We start from the raw sequence: 22,879 nt of genomic DNA, 5'->3' as shown, positions 1-22,879 counted from the left end.
CCATGGTGCAATGGTTTATAATGCTCAACAGCACAGATGGTGAGAAAGTGCGTATTTTCATGGAAATGTCTGACGGGTTATGGAGGTTCAAGTCTGAAGTGCAAGTGTATTGATAACAGTGTCAATCTCTGATAACCCATAAGCTGTTCTCCATCGGTCAAACATAAAACACTTTACTCAAGATTTGTCCCGTTTTCTGTCTCTTCAACAAATCAACTAATTCATCTTAAATAATCAATTAGGCAATAGTGCTTTACTGATTCCACTGGCTGCTGGGCGACTATTTGTTCCAGTCAACACACAGTCAAGAAAAGGTATTTTGGCCACAGGACCTGATTTGTTGCATGGCACGTGTTCAAAAATAAGGCAAAATAATGAAGAATGATTCAGAGTGAAAGACAGAGCGACACCCAATACAGAAATGCTTTCATACACTAGTGGTTCAGTGATAAAAGTAGACCCTGTGGGCGGAACGCTGCCCTGTTCAGGATGACACTAGACAACCCGCACATAGGCATGCACATGCACACACGCAAACTGCTAAATAGGCCATGCATTTTAAGAGAATGACTCATTTGGCACTTCTGATTTCACTCTGCTCGTTTGTGGGCGTGCAAGTGAAAGTGTGATTGTTCACCCACACACAGGGTTATTCTGCTGGCTTTGACACCAAGTTCATGTTAGTGTTTGTGGTGACTGGGGCTCGTACCTCTGTGATCGACCGACGGCTGGGAAGCCCCGAGGATCCTGGGAGTGGCCACGCCCATGTCCAACTCCGTCAGGGTCAACTCATTCATAAAGTAAGGCAACTGGAAGAGAAAACGGTATACAGGTTTCAATCGATTTTTCAGCGAGAGCCCACGTTTTTGACTGCCGAAAGCCTGTTTGGAAAGGAAAGGAAAAACGATATCTGAAACCCAGATTCATAACAGACAAAGTATTGTAAAATGCCAAAAAGACTTGGGAGATGAGCAGGATTACATCTCTTCTACTACGTCCCCTACTCTGGTGTGGATGAATCGACTGCTCCTCCTGGTAAAAGGCAGCTCTGATGATCGTCTCAGTGAAATGTCACAGTAAAAGCAGAGCACACAATCAACTGGTCCCATCCCCCTTTCACTCCCTTTGAGTGGAAAGGACTGACACGACCACAGGAATCTGGACACCCAGGGCCACACACGCACACGGCAGAACACAGGCCCAGAGCATTGAGATAGCGGAGGGGCCTGATTAGGATCAGGGAGAAGCAGGAGGGATGAATAGCCAGAGATCAGGTGTTCCTCTGCCTCCCTCCTGCTCCCCGGAGTCTTGTTTTGACACTCTGCTTCCTGTACCGAGCTGCACAATGGGTGGAGGCTGACTCTCTCTCTATCTGTGTCTGAGGCTGTGTCTGTGTCTGTGTGAGGCTGTGTCTGTCTGTCTGTCTGTACGTACGTAAGTACGCGTGTCTGTCTGTCTGTCTGTCTGTCTGTGTGTGTATGTGTGTTTGACTGAGGCTGTGTCTGTCTGTGTGTGTGTGTGTAAATGTCTGTCTCGGTGTGTGTGTATGTGTGTCTTTTTGTGTAGCTGTGTGTCTGTCTGTGTGGTCACCACCAACGCCACTATCCACTTCCAGTTTCTTGCCTCGGCCTCGCATCACCTCCTCTTCATGTCGTCTGGCTCGTGTTTGTTCCACCTGCCCGGTTCGCTTCATTGAACCATGCTGCTGAGCTTTGAGATGTGGCGGAGCACACACACGAGGCTCACAAATACTGCATGGCGCCCCAGACAACCACCTCTGACACAAACCTAGGAGTCAAGGTTCACTCACCCGGATCTTGCTCAGCTTCATCTGGATCTTCTTGGAGACCATCTCGGCCCAGTGGGCCTCGCCCAGGAAGTCCCAGAGCAGGCGGCCCAGCATGGCGTTGAGCCAGGCCACTGACTGCTCCTCCTCTGGGGCCGCCGGGGCAGGGAGACCTCGGGGGAGCTGGAGGGGCACGAGCACAGGAACACTCTGGTCAGGCGGAGGCGCGTCGCTAGAAATGCGTCACGGGCAATATAAATAAATAAACCTTAATTTCCTATGGTACTTCTTTGTTTTTTAGAAGCGCCTAAACTTTAAGATGTTCTCCACTTCTCAGCGCAGAGTTGCGTTGCTCGTCAATGTCACACTTGGCCCAGGCACCCAATCAAATCAAGCAAGAGGCGGGCTTTCCTACTTTACCGCGTCTTTAAAGTTCTGTTGTCTCAGCAAGGCATCTAATTAGAAATCTACACAATATTCAAATTGAAATCATTCCACAGGTGTCATGTTATCCTGCTCTCCCACTAGGGGCAGGATAGTCTGACTCTAGCGGTTAGGATGCTGTCCCCAGTGTACCTGTAGGTAGTTCCAACCCTATACCTGCTCATGAATGACATCGATCTTATCACTGCAAGTCCCAAGTCACTCGTGGCTAACTGACTAAATGGCACACTGTAACTAGAGGATGTCAAGCTTCACTTTCTTGTTCATCATTATGACGTGGTAACAAATCAGAGGAGGTACCAAATCAGATAAGGTGCCATATCAGAGAAGGTACCATACCAGAGAAGGTACCACCAAATCAGCAAAGGTAGCATATCAGAGAAGGTACCAAATCAGAGGAAGTACCAAATCAGACAAGGTGCCATATCAGAGAAGGTACCAAATCAGACGAGGTGCCAAATCAGACAAGGTGCCATATCAGAGGAGGTACCAAATCAGAGAAGGTACCAAATCAGAGGAGGTACCAAATCAGAGAAGGTACCAAATCAGAGAAGGTACCAAATTAGAGAAGGTAGCAACGGGAGCGGACTGAGAAGCTCCTGCTACCTTCTTGGCCGCCTCCGGGCTGTTCTGGGGGCTGCGGAGAGGCGAGCTGTCAGTCACGGGACTGGCCCCCTGCCCAGGCATCAGGGAGGTCATGTAGACGCTGTAGTCCAGCAGGGACTTGGTCTTGGCAGTGCCCGCCTGAGTGACGACAGAGGAGGAGGAGGAGGCCGGGAGTTCCTTGTTCTTTGGCGGAGAACCCGGAGCCTCTTCGGTGCTGCCCCGGCGGCTGCTGGAGCTGAGGGTGCTGAGTGCTGAGGCACAATGGACATTGGTTACTTTTAGGGGAATAAGTTGACGCCTTTGTCAAAGGCGACAACCAGTCACACACCGACAGTGGAGTCAACCATGCAAGGCGTCAATCCAGCTCGTCGGAAGCAGTTTGGGTAAGATGTCTTGCTCAGAGACACCACGGCACTATACCTAGGAGGAGCCAGGGATCTAACTAGCAACTCTCTGTAACTCCTGAGCCGCTAGGGTCGAGCTAAGCCGACCCCACTTTCATTATTAGAAATGAGTAAACATGCATCAACTTATCAATAGAAGTTCACGACACAACCAGAAATAAACTTGTGACGATCGTCAATATCATGCCCAAAATAAAAAAACGAAATAGAAAATATAAACGATGCCACGTGATGTTTCCCTTACCATGTTTACTTCCTCCAAAGCTGGCGTCTCTCCTCATCCTCCCCTTGCGCTGCGCAGCCACCAGAATCCTCTGGAACCACTCCTCTTTCTCCCGACCCGTCCTTCCAAACAGATAGAGGGTGAGGTCCCGACTAGAGAAGGAGGGCTTTCCTTTCCCCTGCCCCTCGCCCGTCCCGGCGGCTCCGTCCCCTGCGCCGGCGGCGGCGGCGGCAGTGGAGTCCTTGCTGGTGTCCAGGCGCTCCCCCTCAGCCTTGGACATGAAGTCGTCCTGCTTGGCCAGCTGGATGCAGATGGGGTACTTCTTGTTCCACAGCCGCTTCCTGGCCAGATGGTGAGGAACGAGGAAGACCTGGTGGAGGAAGAGGGCGGCACGCCCAGGGAGTTTACACACACACAGCAATGATTTGAGGTCGATTTATTCAGCAGATGCTTATTATCCATGCTGACTTCCAGTGAATTCTGATAAAGATCACGTGAGGCACCGGGAGAGGGCAGGGTTGCTCATGGACAGCTGACAGTAGGTCGGGGCGTTGGAGATCGAACCCAGTACCTTTGGGTTGGTAGTTTAACACCCTTACTCAGAGATCTTCAACAGAGAGTCTGGGACCCCAAGGGGGTCCGCAGAGTTACTGCAGGGGGTTCCCGAAATTATTTGATCCCAAACCTTGTTTTATTCTAATATTATAAATATGTAATGCTGTATGTCTAGAACACTGAGCCATAGCGTCCCTTTTATACATGACACTATAGGCCTCACTAGACATTTTTTCCTTTTCCCGGTTTAATAATCAACACAATTTTATACGGTCTCTGCCCTAACCACTGCAAAAGCCTGCCCTACAAATACAACAATATTGTATTCTGCCGTTATAGCACAACAAAAACCTTTACACAAAATATAAAAATCGACCGTGCACCACATGAGCAGAGCAGGGGGGGGGGCACCTTGCTGTCGGTCAGGTCGTACATCTTCTGGCTGATGTAGGAGACGTCCGGTTTGGGCTCGTTGTGCACGGCCCTGCGCGTGATGTTGCGGTTGGGCTTGGACAGGCGCAGGGTGGAGCCCTCCAGCCGTACGTACACCGACTGGGTCAGGGTGGCGTGGTACGTCTCGGCGTCGTAGGCCGCGATCTCGTTCATCCAACCCTGGGGGTCATCGGGCGGAGGCGAGGGAGGAGAGCAAGCAAGGTTTTATTAAGGAGGCGTTCGTTGATCACGGGGGGGGGGGGGGTCACTGTAATATTTGTATTGTTTGAAAAAAAAAATCAAACCCTGTCGTCATCATCAGCAATACGAAAAAAAAAGAAGAGAAGAAGAGAGGAAGTTAATTCTGTAAAATTGTTGTTTGTTCTAGTCAGCTAAACTTAGCAAAGTGTGTAAAGCAATAGGTCAGGCTATGCAAGTGGGCCCATTTAGGCTGGGATTTCCCTTCATCCCTTCATGACATCATTTGGAATAGGGCCCTAAACTGTGGGCCACTGGACAATAGTCTGCTGACAACTCCCTTGTGATGAAAGTCACGGTGAGCGTGAGAATAGCTGGATGACCCATGGGTGGAACATTAACCACAATGAATAGAGGCTAGGTTCTTCCTTTTGAGTCTTAATGAAACTAAATGAACACTTGAACTGGCTAACTGGTTTCCTTCATTGATGTATTATTCCTGATGGTTGAAGCATGAGTCTCATTATAAGACAGTATTAGACGTGTTAGTCCATCAGAGCCGTCCGACACTAAGGACAATTAATCGCAGACATCGTTGACTTTAAGTGTTAAAATAAGCCCTGGACATTAGTATAGGGTGGCCTTCAATAAATGCATAAAAAACAAATGTGTAATTAAGAACCAAAGTACTCACCTTAAAGAGATCTGGCTCTTTAAAGTTTAACTTGGCCACACTGCGCAGCGCCCTCTGGTGTTTCAAGTGTTGTAGTCCACGGCCAGAAGGCTTTGGACCGGCCAGCCACACCACCCCGATAGCAACGAAGAAGCCCAGCACAACCCCGAGCAACAGCCCTCCAACGTAGGCGGGTAGGGGGAGGACAAAGTACCCGTACACCAGCAGGGTGGTGATCACCAGGGTGTAGACCGGCACGTCGGGCCCAGGTTCATCCAGCTCCAGCTCGTCTTCGCTGCACGGCTCCGTTCCGCCGCTTGGCGACGCCTTACTCTGAGTGCTGCTTCCGGAGTAATCGCTCCTGTCCCTGCGTTCGCGCTCGGCCTCCGCACAGGTCTCAAAGTCCTCGGTGGACAGGATGCAGAAGTCCTCCTCCTCCAGCCTGGCCAGGGCGGACATGGAACACATCTCCAGCGGCATGGAGCTCCCGGCCTTTCTGGGGCTCCTGCTGCTGTTGTTGTCCGCAGAGGAAGGAACGGGGCACTCTGCGTTGCAGGAGGCCGCGCTGTTGGGGCTGTCCGAGTCCCAGTCGCCGCCCTCCTCCTCCTTGATGCAGTAGCTGTTGTTGTTGCTCTCCAAGTAGCCGAGCGACGACAGACTGGACATGTTGGCGAGCTCGGAGGAGGCGGCCTTGGAGGCCCTGTAGTTGGCCACGCTGCCCGCCACGCTCTTCTCGTCCATGATCTTGCTGAGGATCTGCAGGGGCTCGTACATCACCTCGGAGAGGCGGCGCTTGGTGTCCTCAATGCGGGCCTCCACCTCCGAGACGTTGAAGAAGGAGCGGCTCTCGTGGACGGTGAGCGGGGAGGAGGGCGCCGTCTTGGAGTGGCTGGCGGAGGGCGCCGCCGCCGCGCCGCCGGCCGACATGCGGGACTGGGTGAACTGCTTGAAGAGCTGCAGGTTGAGGCGCGAGTCGGACCCGCGGGGGGCGGCGCCGGCGGGGGGAGCCGAAGACCCCTCGGACGTGTCGGAGGACAACGACTTGACCAGCGTCTTCATGAGCTGCCTGTGCTTCACCAGGAGATGGGAGGTGGAGGTGGAGGAGGTGGAGGAGGAGGAGGCGGGCTCTGCGTCGGACGACAGAGACTTGATCATGCTGAAGGGGGGCTTGTCGATACAAGGGAGGCTCACCGATTTGGTCGGCGGCGAAGAGGACGAGGAGCTCAGGACCTTCCTGTCGGCGGGGAACAACAACGCGGTTCTGTGCCCGCCGGCGAGCGGGGGAGGGGTGGGCGACGGCTCAGGGAAAGCAGCGGCCGCCGCGTCCAGCAGTGCCTCTTCCAGCATCTCCTCGCCGGCCTCTATGGCCGTCACAACGCCCACACCGTCCCGGGCAGCGACGGGGACGCTGGCCCAGTTGACCTCGTCGTCGTCGTCGCCGCTGCTGTCGTGCTCCCCGGCGTCGACCGCCCCGAGCGGGGTGAAGCGGATGGTGATGGCCTCCCGAGACAGCGGGCGCTGAACGTGGAGCTGGGGGGCCGCAGAAGGCACCGGGGGGGGCATTGTGGGGCGAGCGGTTTCTGCATGGCTAGAAGGCTGCGTGGTCATCGCAGGGCTCCCACACAGCTACAATACCTGGGAGGAGGGAGACGGGGAGGTAAGAAGACGTGGAAACAGTGGTAGGCCCGCATGGTACAGTGAAACCGGGGCATTTAGTATAACTCCATGACTACTCAATTCAAAGGCCAGTTTTATCAGGTTAGAGAAGGCGTCTACGACATTTCAACCACATGGAGATCCATTTGTGCATTTCACCTGAATGCTTGATGTTAATTTTTCAGTAAATGGGGGCGACAATGTATACAGCATTCAATCTCAGATCAGAAAAGGAGTCACCGGGCCACCAGATGACTTTGCTGACCATGAGTAAAAAAAAAGGGAAACCATGGAGGAAAAGTATTACTCGTGTTGTCATGTATGACATGCAAGTGGCAAAATGGTTCACTGCATCAGGTAGGCATTCTAAATGAAGACAGTGATCATTCCCCCGATACAATTTCAACTCAAAAACTGCTGTGAAACCTTAATACACACAGCTAAAAATATTAAACTTATATTCTGCCCTACCTGATTAACAGTTTTACAGATTAACGAATAGAGACCTGAAACAGAGAACTGAAACTTGCCTTTCAGTCAAATTAAAAGTGGATTGGAAATAGAAACAAAAAAGGTGTTTTAGTGGTCCAAGAATAACCACTCATGGAGGTCTGCACAAAGATCTAGATCTCTGAGCTGGCCTGAGAGACGGTGCTTCAAACAGGTTCTAGGATTAACAGCCCGAAAGTGGGAAACTGGTTCTGTGAAAAAACAGAGTCTTCCTTTGAATATGACACCAACCTTTGATTAAAAACATGCAAAGGTTGTCCCACTTTTCCCTCCTTGTTTGTTTGTGGTTCTTCATCTTCTTTGCTGTAAAGTTGTGGCACACACATAGCTGGGTCTCACCTTACCGAATACATCATGAATTAATTTCAACATATAAATTAATATATGGTTATTTCAGTAACCATTGCACTCTTAAGAACGTGAGGCGTAACATTTTAAAACTGAGGGCTGACATAGATCATTGAATAATGTTAATTAAGGTCATTAACCAAAGCACGGCAGCATTCTCTCATAAAAAAAGTGAAACTGTAAGACGGTATAAATGAGTGTGATCACCTGTTCAAACTCGTAAAGTCTCCAATTACCAGCCCTTAACAACCCCCCACGTACCTCCAGGTGAACTTCTGTCAATGATTGTCCTGACTGACACGTTAATGTGTCTTGCTTTATGAGATATTGCGTTCATTACACATGAGACTTCTTAAATGCAAAAAGCAGAAAAGAGTACAGTTTCAAACAGCCTTTTAAAACAGTTTCACTGCCTCCCCGAAAGGCAGTGCCTTCCATCATGTGAAGGAAATGTTGCCATAGCGGAGTTTTAACAATAAAGGGGAACTAGTTAACACTGGTTAACAGATTCGGTGGCTAGCTCAAAAAATCTGAAGAGAACAAAGCTTTAATTATTACAACTAAACAACAATATGGATTTTCCATTCCAAATGGGAAACAAGATAAAAGTCTCTCTGCTGCATTCGAGGTAACAAACCCTTTAGTTATGTGAAGGGCAAACAGTCATTTTCAAACAATGAATTTAAAAACATTATGGACGTTCAAAAGCCTTGAACAAAAACAACTTTCCAACTGTCTGTGGTGAACAGGCTGAACCATGGTTTAGTTTGTTTAATTACAGATTCCTTCATGTATAATGCATGGCCGGTCAGACAGCCAGAGTCGTACATCTGACCTGCTACTGTGCTGCCCAGTAGTGCCATTTCTGTAGTACAATGGGCCTATTGTTAAAAAACCAATGGTCACGGGTTGAAGTTCATGATTAAAATGAACTATCACTATTTATAAAACATATTGGGGTAGGAGTTGGGCCATCTGTCATCCTAATAGTCTGTGTGGATACCCTAACACGCCCTGTGTTAAACGCTTCAGTAGCAGTAAAAATAAGTGCATAACTGATAAGTTATTAGTCAGCGATACTTTTGCGGCCCTGCCAATGGAAGGCCTTGTGCCTCGCTGTCACAGCAGAGGCAGCTGGTTGGTCCAACCACAAGGCCTAATGCAGCATAAGGCCACCGGCTCACCAGTACACAGGCCTGACTTCACCGCTCATCGTCACATGGACAGGCGAGTTACACAACCAGGCAGTCTACCAAACGCCCACAGGGTTGAGGAGCAGAGCCCGGGCCTGACGGTACGCCCAAACTGAAGAAGACCGCCCAAAAGGGGTAAAACACCCACAGACAAAAGATTTGTGTGCGACTGCTGGATACTTGTTTGTTATTATTAGGCAACACTGGAGACGTACAAGGATTGTGAGTGCCCACACACAAAGACACACAAAAACAAACACACTTTATTCATCAACTGCTGAGCCTATTGATGAATTAGCCTGTTTACGCGTCCATTGAGGCGTGTGCCTGCACACATTACCACTCTTATCTGGTCGCTGAACAGCCAGCGCAAAGCCGGCCGGAAAAAAACAACCTCTCTGACGGTGGAAGGAGCGTTGATCACCAAAGCAACGCAGCGGCGCCATTAGCCCCCCCATAATGAGCTCATTAGGGACCCGTTCACAGCTCACTTCCTCTGCATCAAACACATTATGGAGACACTGTAGAGCCCTGGCAGCCTAGTGCACACGGCGTCTACTGAGTCTACAAAAAGGTACATACATTGAGAGTGTGTGTGTGTGTGTGTGTGTGTGTGTGTGTGTGTGTGTGTGTGTGTGTGTGTGTGTGTGTGTGTGTGTGTGTGTGTGTGAGACAACTCAAGGGGTCCGTTGTTTTGATTTTCTGTGTCACTGAAAGGCAAACAGAGTTAAGAGGTGTACTACGGACCGCTTGTTTTCATACTGGGAGCGGAATTGTGGCAGGAGAGAGAGTACATGCAAACAATTGAGGTTGGTCAATGGCCGCCTCCGTACATTGCATGCATGTTGACTGTTGTTTATGTGGCGGCTTGAAACTGATGTGTACATGGAAAGGGGAGGGGCCAGACGCTAGCAGTTATTGTAAATTGAGATCCACTGCTATCACTTGTACAGACTACAGTTTTGTGTGTATTTTATGTGGAAGATGTGAAAGTAAGCCACGGAAAAACGACCTGCCTGTTTACATTTCTAAAGGCTATATGCCTACAGTTGTTTGTATCAGGATAACACACATTTTAAGCAAATATAATTATATTAATAGAAATTAAACAAAACTAGAAATGTGTGTTTGTTTGAATATGCGTGTGAGTTTGTATATCCGTGTTTATTTTCACGAACGTTTCTTTTCACGGAAAACTGCCTTGGGTTAAGAGTTGATATTTGTCAACAAAAAGTCCCATTTCACTTGGGACTGTATGGGATCCTTAGTAAACAAAAGCTTCTGTGGAAAACGGCTCTGGTGTGTCACAGGGAACCGGGAACTCATCTGGGGAATATGACCATAGCACACAAAAAGCAGCTAGCTGTGGTCTCACGGCAGTCTGCTGAGGGGAGCCTGAAAATCCTGTTTTTCTGCATTGAGAGACTTAACATTCCTTTGAAACAAAACAATCCCATGTTATGTGTTCTGGACCAGGGTGTGTTCGGTTTACATTAAATAAAAAAATAAAAAAATCACTAAATGATTGTTGAAGAGAGAAGGGCAAAGATGATCAGAAGGAAAACAGTGTGTGGGGGGAGGGGTTCTTTGGTAGCTTGTTCCTCAATTATTAACCTACATTTATTCTGTCACCGTGTGATTTCATATCTGTCGATACAAAACTCATGGTAAACCGAGGTGGGCTTTCAGCTCAAAATGGCAAATTTTCTGAAATATATGTGTGTGTGTAAATGGCGGTTGATTTGGGACAGATTCATTAATTCCTGGTTAGTGCACATGGACTCAAATCCTAATTATTGTGGATCAAGATGTAAACTGATACTAGACAAAATAATTGTATTGCTTGAGTAACAGAAAACCCGGCTGAGTGATATAATTCTATCAAAGGAAGTGCAGACGAGACAAGTGCTCTTGAGAAAACGGCTCGTTTGAACATCAGATCCCAGTCTTAAGGCATGGCCATACTGGTTTCTGTGTGCTGGTTAAAAAATAAATGTACTTATATAATAGCCCAAAGGCTTTTGGAAACAAATAGACACAGGCTTTACTTGATTCTGGCCTGCTCTCTGTGCTTTCCAGGGAGACAGAGATGGTAATGAACCTTAATATAAAGGCTTTGTGCTTTGCCTTAAATACAGTGTGACTCACCTGTGTGCTACAGTAAATATACAGTGAATAAGAATCGGGGTGTGTGTGTTTGTGTGTGTGAATAAGGTCTGGTTTCGGTATAGGGCTAGATTGCCAGAATATTGCGATGACATCGCAATGACCGCCCCCACTCCATTGGAATGCTAAGTATAATGTTACTAGTGATGTTGCTTTAGTCATTGTCTAGGAATCATTCCTGAAATGATTAGTATCTATTGTAGACATTCTTGTGTTTGAATGTGCCACCTCGTTTCCCATTCAAGACAAGCCTAGTTTTCAATATTTTTACATTGATTAAGGATTTGACATTACTAAAACTCCCTAAAGTCCCCTCAATAGACAGTATCGTCAACTATAATTCCCATGACGCATTGTGATGTACGAGCCCTATTGGGATCGGACAAAATCAGACTCACAACAATGAAAGCACAAGGACACGGCGGCACGGACAGTATGCTCAAGCATGGAGAAAGACTGGCTAGGCAGGCAGGCAGAGAAGTGTTGGTTGGTGAGATCATCAGTGGTCTCATGTGACCTCACTTCTCCACCTACACTACACTCGGCCAACATAACAGGCAGCATAAGATTCAACACACTCATCTAATGTCCTCACAAGAAGCTGAAGAACCATTGCTTAAGTCTAAAAAAGTAATGAAATGTAGACAAATAATGTCATGTTTTCTACTTGTGTGGAAGTTAACTCTAGACATTAACCAACACCGAATCTAAGTTCCAAAACACACTCACACAAAATGTTTGCCTTTGATATAATAATGTAACAAAAGACTTTCAACAACACAACAAAAATCTCCCACCTTTCACCCCTTCCCAATTCTGTGACAGACCGCAGCACTATGGATCAGGGACTCAGTTTGAAATGGGGTAGTTCAAGTCACAGTGTGTAACATAACCATTCAACTAGCTTATCGCTTGCAATGTGTAAATGTTATCGATAAAAATCATATCCTGTAACTGACCTAGTCCACAAATAAAGAATGCAGGCCGGCCCAGTACCTCTCTTTGTTTACAAGAATCTTACTATGGACACTCCCAAAACCTCTCCCACTCACGCCCAGCCAGTCAGCCGAGCTACGTGAGTTCACGGCACACATTTGTACAGCTAGCTAGAGAGGACAGAACACTGTTATTGATTTTTTTTTATCTTCTTAAAGTCCTCCCCTTTCCAACTGGGAGGGTCTCCATCTTACACTACTGGTACCTGGCAGACATTAGACCATGTATACAGTCACCTCTTTAGTCATTGTTCACATGCTGTTATAGCATAATAGTGCCAGGTATTTACTTCACTTCACTCCATACTAGTATGCATGTGACAAAAACAACTCTTGAATCTTACAGATTGCAACTTTAAATGCAGTCGTTGCAGAGCAGAACCAGTCTACAAATGGACTCGGGTAACCTCTGCTTCTCTAAGCATTTATTTTTTTGAGTCATGATGTTACGAATCGAATCCAAGGGCTAAGACAAATCATTACGCTTAAACGGCGGCCATCTTGCCATCAGTGCCGTGTTACCATCGATCAGCATGGCATGGTAACCTTGGCCTTGAATCAGACATGTCACAGGCAGTCCCGGCATCGCTGACCCCATGGCCCGATGGGCAGCTGTCAGGGTGACAACTTTCCAACTGTGGATCGCGACCCATAAGTCGGTCGCGGTAGGAGACAGGCGATTTCCGAGCCCCTCAACAAACTAAAGTCATGCATATACTTCCAATATATATGCATTACTAGTCTGTTTCATTTGTCTGTTTCATTTGATCATCAAAATGTTTGAAGACTGAGAAGAGGACACTTAATATTTAGTGGGTTCTAACTCCTGGGGCTAAGATAACCTTCAGAGGTGTTTACAGCCTGAAGCCATCCAGACCGTTCAGACCCCTCTGACCCCAGCCAGGAGGCCCATTGTTTGCAGGGGACTGGGAGTTATTTTCGGACGTTCGGTGACCTAAAAAAAACCTGGCAGCAGGAAATAATTGATGACTTGACGGCAAAATAAATGACTGAGAGGGACCCTGCACAGCCCTACCGTTTCCTGTTTCTAGGACAGCCTTGCTATGGAATGTATCAGAATTGTTGAAACAAATACTCATTCCGGAAAAGTCCTCGTTCCTTTAGGTCTTTCCGAGCAGAACAGCAAGTGGATAATAAGAAGGTGACAGTGTTTCAAGACGTAATTAACATTAAGTAACAGGTTTACGACCCAACAATTTCAGGCCTAATTGAGATGTAGCAGTTGGTTGTTGTCACGATACCAGTATTAGGACTTTGATACCATACCTGACTAAATGTCTCAATACCGATGCTGAAACTAACATCTACAGCCTCAGGAGCGCAGAGCTTCGCCATGGAGGTGTGTTGAGTACCTTATGTTCATTCAAATTTAGTGCAAAGGCTAATAATCCTGGCTTGAGCCTCATCCCCCTGAAGTCAAATACTTAGACTTCATGTCAGTTATGTTGATTATTTTCATGTTCAATACAAATTTAGTTGATGTGTTTTCTTGTCCGTTTCTTTATACATTTAGGTGCGTTTGACCGTGAATGTGTTTTTGATAACCTTAATAATTCGATTATATTAAATCATTCGATCTTAGTCAGTGTTATTCACGTTTTTACATGACATGCAATAACCAGATGTCCCCTTTACTTTACAAACGTAAAGTACAACTGCAACCAGTTCACTTATTAAAACGTCATCCTTTTTACTTTATGGTTTTGACACATTTGGCAAAGCAAGACATTGAAAATATCCAGTGTTTTGCAGTCAAATACGTGTTCAAAGTAATATATTTTGCGAATGATTAGTTTACCCGGCTTGACTATTTCGGATTATAGCACGCAACAAACGCAATCAATTTGTTTTTTATGGATATCCTCCACTCGATGTTCGGTGAACGAAATAAGCAGAGCTCTTCATTCAGTCAGAGACTATGTGCCGTCAGTTCATAGAGTCACTTGCAGAAATGCCTCTGGTTCTCAAATGAAAACTAGCATGCATATGAGAGAAAATAATTACAGATGACATGCCCACAATGCCTGCAGGGAGTGGATACAAAGCGTTGCGCGCACACGCACACACACACACACACACACACACACACACACACACACACACACACACACACACACACACACACACACGAAATACGCTTAAGACACTCATTCTTTAAGTACAGGTACTAATAAAATGGGGTTTTGTATCATTTTAAATGGCAGGGCACTGTGACGCGGTTCCAGTATCTGTCAATGTGAAGGAAGTCACCCACTGGACTTCTGGACAGGATTGGCCAAAGGAGAGCAGGAAACAGTTAACACAGCAAGACAAGAACTTTTGTTATTTGACAGCAGGCCTCACACAGTGTTACCATCGTGTGATCATTCCTTTCCCTGTGAGAAACAGGAAGCAAGAGAGAAAGTTAAAGAGAGTAAGTGAGTGAGTGAGTGAGTGTGTGTGTGTTCTTTGGCCCTGGGCTTAGCAAATCGCAGGTCAAATGAGTACCCTCTCCTTGACGTTGTTCATGTATAATAATGCACTCCTCCACTTGACTGGCCTCATTAGCTTTGAATGAAGTACATGGACACATTGTGACAACACGGTGGAGTGGCTGAGGGCTTGGATGCCTCAGACCCCACCTCAAGTTACAGCAGCATGCTCAGACAACCTTTATGCATGCAGCTCTTGGCATGGTGTCAGGAGCAACATTACCCCAAGTGTGACATTTCGGTTCGCTCAGCAAGCTAGTTACAACTGTTAAGTGGGTGTCCAACTGTTAAGCTTACACATTTTGTTCATTATTCATGACTAATGCCTTCAAAAGTTGTTTTTTTACCAACTGTGCAATCAATCACTCTAGCTGTTATTGTAGAAGACATTTGATAAAACTGCCAACATTTTGTACATTCTTTACAGTTAACTCTAATAACTGTAATATAATCTCCTTTCATTAAACAGCTCAGGCTTTATTTATGTATTTCCTGCTATAAACTGTGTGAAAAATAACAATTCTTTCCTGTACCTATCACGTGGACAATGAGTTTCTGGTCTACCTTGCTATCAATCCAATACCTCTGTCTTAACGCGACGACCCTATTGGAGATTTGGCAGGCAGAGCAGTTCTGCACTGGCAGTCAACATAGCCTGATGCTCGCCCTCTCGGTTAACAATGACATTCTGTGTCAAGGTTTTGGGTGTCGGTCTGGCCTCAGGGAAGCAGCCATTCGTTCCGGGAGCCACATCTGGCTCAAACCGGATCAGTAATCAACTCTGCTTGGTTGTGATCTCCCTGTATAATTGATGAGTTTGTATCTTAAATAAGTGCTGTTGTTTCGTCAATATGTAACATAGGCCCCTTCCATGACGCTTATAAGAGCCAAATTAGACACGCAATGATGCATTGGTACAGGCAGGGAGAACAGCACAATAACTGCTCTGTTTTAATCCGTCCTCCAGATACTAGACTTCTTTGATTCTCGCCCACTTGGCTAGCGATGTGCACAGGATCTTTTGACTGGACTTCTGATCTGTCCAGAGTAATTTGATTTAGCCTCCCAGCCGCTCAGTACAGAGCTAAAACTTTGGGTTTGCAAAGAAGGCTGTAACCATGAGAAGCAAAACATTGACACATGGTTGCTAGGCAGTATCTTATATCGTTATGAATGATGATGGACTTACACAACATACTTCATATACAGAATGCCGTTGTATGATTTAGTGGAATCGATTAGGATATTGTCAAGTAAAATACTACTGCTCTGAAACAATTGAACTTATTACCAAAGACTAATGATACCACAGTGCAATATACATGTCAGCTGAAATGATTTGGCTGCCTGCTCTAATTTGGTGAGACAATCACTCAAACATTTAATTTTGTAATAGGAAATGACCTGACTCATAAACCACGTCAATCCACATCTGCAGAAGAGGAATTCACCAGTGAGATCTGAGGAACAAGTTCAGTTGGATGGTTCATGTACACCTTCATGAGGACAAGTGCGAAGCTTGGACGACTAGCAATTAGCCAAAATGTCTGCTGCCCTAACATCGCTACATGTCTACCACTTAAATTTCTGCCTCTGAACATTTGACAATATGCATGATTCAAGATGTTATCTGCTGTGATATTACAACCAAAAAAAATAAAGCTACATTCCAACTTCTTTATGTACCATTCCGAGTGTTTCCCTAAAGATAACCACACGCAGGGAAAAAGCACTGCAGACTGGCAATTAGACACCCAAGAGATATGGCCTGACCAGCATGACATTCTGGGAGGATCAGCCGTCCCTCTGAAACCTGCTTATTTCTCCAGACACCGACAAGGTTACTGGTTAAAGTCCTTAAATACATGGCCTCAAACGTGCAGTCTTGTAGTGGATTACGAGGCTATGTTAAAAGAAAGGCTTGGGTTCCTCACTATGGACGCAGTGAAAATAAGACACTTATCTCGTCCCTCCCCATAACCATAAAATGTCCCAACATAGGAGGTAGTCTGGTCTGAATATTTGAACAGGAGCTGAGTAGTAAAACAAGGTAATGTGATGAGATATCAACATGTGATCATCTGCGTGCCACAGAGGAAACTCATCAGCATCCCAGACTCCCAGGCCTTAAGCGTGGAAATATGAATGGTTAAACGAGCCACACCCTATGCCCTGATCGTGTACTGAGCACTCACGCCAAATAGAAGATTACAGGCCGAGCGATTGTTGTGGCTCTCGGCAGAAACTACACCCAAGCCTAGACGATCCCCACTACGTCACAGGGCCTCGATGAAAAAACATAAAATGACTTCACAAAGTGAAGGAAGCAACAGGTGCCAACCTTATAAATATAATGGGTAAAAATAGCCCCGGACCTGGTGGGAACTTGGAAAGCTAAAAGGTTGAGTCAGGGAGCAGGTGTACAATCAGCAGGGGTGGAGAGCCACTCTGCCGCTGATAAGCAGCGCGTGTTGTAACTCTTCTCGCTGAAGCCGACGATAAAACGCCTTCTGCGCACGGTGTTCTGCCCAAAGACCTCAGTGATGGAAGGGCAGAAAGAGGTGCACCTGTTCTGATTTCAAAAAGGATTAAAAAAACAACTAGAAAAACTGCCTCACCTCAAAAGCCATCGCAAGAATTGTGGTACAATGGGGAATGGAAACTAGGTCCGTATCCAAACCCCGACAACCACTCTTTGTGCATGGTTTCCATGTGTTGATGGGTCCCAGTCGCTCTCACCAAAATGATACCGTCGACACTTTGTTAGCAGCAGGGAATGTGTGATGTTTTTTTCCCATGAGCAATCCATTTCGATATGCCCCTGGCTGACACGCTTGTGTGACATCTTCCACCAATGCACCTGCTGCTGAAATCATCAACATTCCATGTGTGTTGTAATCCCTTTCTGTTTCTCTTACCGCTTCCTCCAACCATCTATCCATCTCTATCACATTTCCTTATACCACATTTTGTCCCTGTAAGGTCCCACATAAGCAAGGAAATGTCTTACTATATAAAAAATATATATGGCATTTCGTTTTTACCAATACCATGAGAGCATACATTCTTAGCATGGGTTGCTCTGAGGGGAATTTAAACACGTATCCATCCCTGGTAGTCTCTTTGCCATCCTTTACCAGTTTAGCTTTGCAGAACTCCTTTGACTTTCTATTGACAAAGTATTTTCTATTGACGTATTCCTGCCATTCCAGTTGAATCAGGAAAATTGCTACTTTGATTTTTTTTATTAACTTTCATTTTTCCAGGAATATTCTCATTGAGATTCAAAATCTCTTTTTCAAGAGAGTCCTGGCCAAGAAGGCAGCATACAAACATTAAAAGTTTCACATCAAAAAGCAAAATTTCACATTAAAAACAAGACACAAAACACAATAAAAAAATTTAAAAAGTCACAAAAAAAAAAAAGCTACTACTTAAAGAAGTGTAGGAGAAAAACTTCAGAGATCATAGATAGTGGTTAAGGGTTTGACATTTGTGTATTGTTCCCACTGTGTGCAATCATTCCCCTATGTGGGTGAACACTGAATATACTCCAGTCACAACATTGACATTTAGCAGTTTAAAAATCCCCATTTCCGTTTCAATAATCCAATTATAAAACAAGAGCTAGGTTAGTTGAGGTTGCAGATTAAACTGCAAATAGTAGTTCATCGCTTATAAGTAAAGGTCCTTTTACATCGCTGTTCGTTGCAATTCTTTACCACATCAATACAACAATGAAAAATCATGGAGCTGAATGGGACTGTACAGTATGCCGAGATTCCCATTTTGTGAAAAGCAACACCCATTTTAATCGCACCAAGGTCTATTTTGACGGCTCTAGCCTGTGAATAAATCATTTTAACCAATCACAATCAGGTAACTTTGTCATCATCCCGATGGGCACATGATATGGCGGAAGGCATGGCGGGAGTAACAGCCTTTAAACGTTTCTCAAAGTCCTCTTATTGCATCCACAGTGGTAAACGACATTCATAGACCTATGATTAACGCTGTCTTTTATATGCATTGATCATCCATCTTTATAGCAGTAGGCGCTCTAAGGCAATGTTTATTGATGCTGCGTTACGTGAATATAGATTTTTTTGGTGATTACCTTCTTCTAGTTATCAAACAGGAAAACAACCTAAAAATACCAAACGTCTCCCAAACACGGACTAATTTAACAACGCTTACGCACATTTTAACTCGGATTAGAATTAGGCCTGCTATTAGCCCATCCACACAGGGGCGAATCACAATTTTATAACGATTTATCATGCAGGCCTAATAAGAATCCTCTAAATGCACAGGATATTTTGGTGATAAGACGGAGCATGATTGTCTACAGTGGCTATTTGGGTCGCATCCAAGAGAGGGATAATCTTCACTGTATAATCACTGTACATCACTGTGTTTAAAAAGCCACTGGTGTGTGTGGATGTGTGGAGCTCCACCTGGCCAGTGGTTGATTGTTAAATCCGTGTCCGAGAGAGATTAAGCTTCTCGGACCCTTATACTGTAGTATAACACACCAGCGAATTCCGTGAACATCACTGCTCATCATAACGTTCCTAAAAATCCATGGTACTTAAAAAGTATCACAAATTGGTCTTTGGCATGGGGATAACACTCCCCCCCTCCAACCCTTGGCCCAAATGCATTTTTTGTTCTAATGCAAGCTCTCTACAGCACTTTGTCCATTCTGGGCAACAGTAGAAGCAATAAACATGTCGCTGCAAATGACTTTAGATGACCCACTCCCTATGTAGATAGAAAGGGCTCCTTCTAAGATTACAAAAACATAAACCATATTTTCATGGGATTCTACTCTGATAAAAAAAACATACTTATGAATTCTGTTCTGACAGATGCCACTAAAATCACACACACTGCAGCTTTAAGTATATATTTTCCCTTTAGCAGGCAGCCATTGTGATTTGTACTACATTATGTTATACACATACAATATAGTTCAGAGATGGTGTGTCTTTTGTCCTCCATTACCCTAAATCCGATTTGGCAACAATGGTGCAAATTCTGTTACACATACTATATATACAGTCATCAACTACATACATCAACAAATTTTCTCGAATTTTTTTTTTTTTGAAAATACGAACGTGAACGTGCAACGATCCAAGGATTGTAAAATCCAGTATAATCTGATAATCTACTCAACAATTTACTTCTACTCAGGCCTTATATGTTTATATTTATCTTTCTCAATGAGACCATTATTGTCCATTTGTTTGAGTGCCAGAGACAATGTTCCGTTAGTTGTATTTGGGATAGCTACCAAAATAGAAAAAGCTAAACTACATAATAAGACCAAAAAGACAAGAACTTGTTGTATGACAAGCAAGTTAAACAGAAAGTCAGGTAAGGGCCTGGTGCTGGATCTGTTTAAAGTGTGTTCAAAAAGAGCCTGTTGACTTTAACCACCAACATGTGGGTGGAAACATGGGCAAATATTTGAACTATAGTCTCGCTCTGATGGTGGTCTCAAATCCAATGATAAATCCTAAAATGTGTAATTAGGAATAAATTGTTCATAAATGTAGATACTTTTTGACACAATCCTATCATTGTCTTTACTCACTTAGGCCTACATTTACTAGGTAATGCGTTTCATCATTATTCTCGGTCAATACCACTGCTTTTATAATTTCGTTGTGTGAAATGCCTATTTTGTTGCAAGTTAACCCAAGAAGGAAATGCCAGTGGATTTGTCCCTCCATCTTTCTCTCCTTGGCTATTTTTGTCTCCCTACTCATCCATGTCGCTTGGCCCACACTATGGTAATTGGACTCTGAGGAAAAGGATCGATGGTAGATTCAGATGTACTGCTAAAGTGCTAACCTCCTACCGTGAATGCACTTCAATCCAGCATCTTAGGTCTCCCCATGGCAACCTCCTGCATAACCCAGTAAATATGTGGAATTACCGCTCAAAACCACATTCATTAGGGCTCTTGGAGGAACAAGGCACAGCATAACAAGACGACCCAGTTACTTATTGGTACATACTTGTTGCTGAATCTGGCCCAAATTGGGGTGATCTTATGCGTCATGGGTATCCATTTTTTTAACTATAAAACATAAAAAGGATATGGTTTAAAATTGAGTTGTGTTTATTAAACCGTAGCACTATCTACAGCTCAGATGATAGTATTATTATTTTTTATATAGGAATATCTTTGCCTAGATAGAGCTACTTAAAATGCCCGGATTTGTGTATTGTGTCCATATGGACAGGTAAGACGGCAGTGACTCTGTCCCTCAATATCACCTGTATACTTCCAACAGGTAAAGTAAAGAGGGGATGGAGGCTTAACGTTATGCCTGAAGTACAGTTCTTATGTAACAACAACCTAATTCATAACAACCTAAAATGCATTAGGTTATGGCATGTCACCAGCTAAAAGCTACAGCCTGTCTTTAACGGAGTATCAGACGACTTTGCACCTCTTTTATCGTCCTCACGGATAGTAAACAAAGCAAACTACGAGTTCACAAAACGTGTCTAAACCATTTCGCCCCACAAATGTTTCTGGAGCGAACTTACTGCGATCCCACAAGCAAACACACGGCTTCAAAACGAATGTTAGAAGGCAACTTTAAACCGAACTTTGCCTGTATTCGACAAAGTTTCCGACTTTGTAAAGAGGACTAATTGTTTGGTGACATGGAAAAAACTCTCCAGCAGCGCAACATGCGCTCCAACCCCAGTCTGAGCTCACCGTGTCTGGGGACTTCATCTCGTCTTCACGCCGAAGGGGGATCCGTCAAAGTGTTGGGGTTGAGCGGGGACCACAGCACACGACAACCGTACAACGTTTTCGTTAAGTTCCACGTATGTAACCGGCTGTTCAGCGACCCGTCTGCGCCTAGCCTGTTGACAGCTGACTGATTGCTCCAGCAGTTCCTGAATGAAAACACGTTCGGAGCCGCCGCAGGCTCAACTAGTCGACGTTCGACGAGTAGGATCGATCCACTCGATGCTGAGCGATCGACTGGCTTTTTGGATTGCTTAGGCCTGAGGGCAAGTTGAGAAAGTGTCAAAATGTAAACAATGTAAATTGTGGACATACTTAAATAGAGATTGTCTTTTATTATTTTTCATGATCGAATAATTAAACGGAATAAAACACAAGGGATTCATATTAGGATTTATGTCATCACAGAAATAATACATTCTCCTAACCCCATGGATGTAGCCTACAATTTAAAGGCCATGTGCCACATACAAGACTTGTCAAGACTTGTACATATTCAATATTGGTCCACAGTTGTCATACTTAATGTTAGAAGGCTTGGCCAATTTTTTGTATGCTTCTTCTATCAATTAACAGTGGAATGGTGAAAAGTAGGCTCACTGATCATACAAATATATATTTTTAAAGAGCTTGTGCATTTTAGTTTCTAAATTATTGTGTTACTATATGGCAGCCTTAAAAACGTTCTTCTGTTTCTTGAATGAAGTCAAATTCAGTGATTTGTATAACTTGCACGTCAACGCAAGTGTTGCCATCTAGTGTGCATGATCGGCAACTGTTTTGTCAACAAAAAAATAGGAACAGGCAGCATTTCCATCACTACTGCATACCCAATTGTTCATTGTCTCTCGATCCAATAAACCAACAAAGCATACATTTAAATTTACTTGACAGAATTATTCATGTTGTATTTATATTTTATGCAGTCCTCATTAGTTGGATTGCTTTGAAACATTATCTATCAATAACTTTTAATTAAAATATAATTTACCCTAATTATTCCATATTTTTTGCATATAGGGATGGGACAATTGTATTGAATTTCTTTAACAAGATATTTATCCTACTGTATAATAAGCACATACTATACCACTGTAGTATCACAACATAACTTACATCTTCTGTTATTTTATTTCTGTATTATAATCATGGTTAGGTATAACTTCACTATCAAAGTAATACCGCAAATACAATCAAAAACAGTCAAATGTTTTATGTGTTGATTTTAGCTTTTTTTTGTAGATCAACTCAAGACTGATTGAGAAAAACTGATTATCAACCACTACCTTACATGATATCCTCAACCAGAAGGGGCCTTCCGGTGCGACAATCAGCCATGGCCCCTTTCACACAGCTGCTTGATGGAAAAGGAAAAGTCCACTGTGTACGCCATCAACGTGATACTAACAATGACGGTCTC

General features: G+C 44.7%; 1 protein-coding gene across 4 annotated transcripts in view; it reads right to left on the bottom strand.

Moving 5' to 3' along the window:
- The window catches only part of LOC307070675 (testis-expressed protein 2-like), a 29,237-nt gene extending 7,484 nt beyond the window's left edge, over positions 1–21,753 (bottom strand). Inside the window, exons 1-8 of one of the 4 annotated variants that reach the window (XM_079729260.1) lie at positions 21,424–21,753; positions 20,711–20,772; positions 5,343–6,956; positions 4,430–4,630; positions 3,485–3,833; positions 2,837–3,087; positions 1,811–1,969; positions 710–809 (exon numbers count right to left, since the gene is read on the bottom strand). In XM_079729260.1, the coding sequence (XP_079585386.1) occupies positions 710–809; positions 1,811–1,969; positions 2,837–3,087; positions 3,485–3,833; positions 4,430–4,630; positions 5,343–6,929 (2,647 nt within the window). In that variant the 5' untranslated portion in view covers positions 6,930–6,956; positions 20,711–20,772; positions 21,424–21,753. Of the gene's footprint in view, positions 1–709; positions 810–1,810; positions 1,970–2,836; positions 3,088–3,484; positions 3,834–4,429; positions 4,631–5,342; positions 6,957–17,299; positions 17,439–20,710; positions 20,773–21,423 lie in introns of those variants that run through there. The other 3 variants (XM_079729259.1, XM_079729261.1, XM_079729262.1) reach the window with 3 other exon arrangements.
- Between the last annotated feature and the right edge of the window lie 1,126 nt (positions 21,754–22,879).

This window comes from Pollachius pollachius, assembly GCF_949987615.1.
Source record: "Pollachius pollachius genome assembly, chromosome: 2".
Lineage (NCBI taxonomy): Eukaryota > Metazoa > Chordata > Actinopteri > Gadiformes > Gadidae > Pollachius > Pollachius pollachius.
This window is presented reverse-complemented; position numbering and strand designations above follow the sequence as displayed.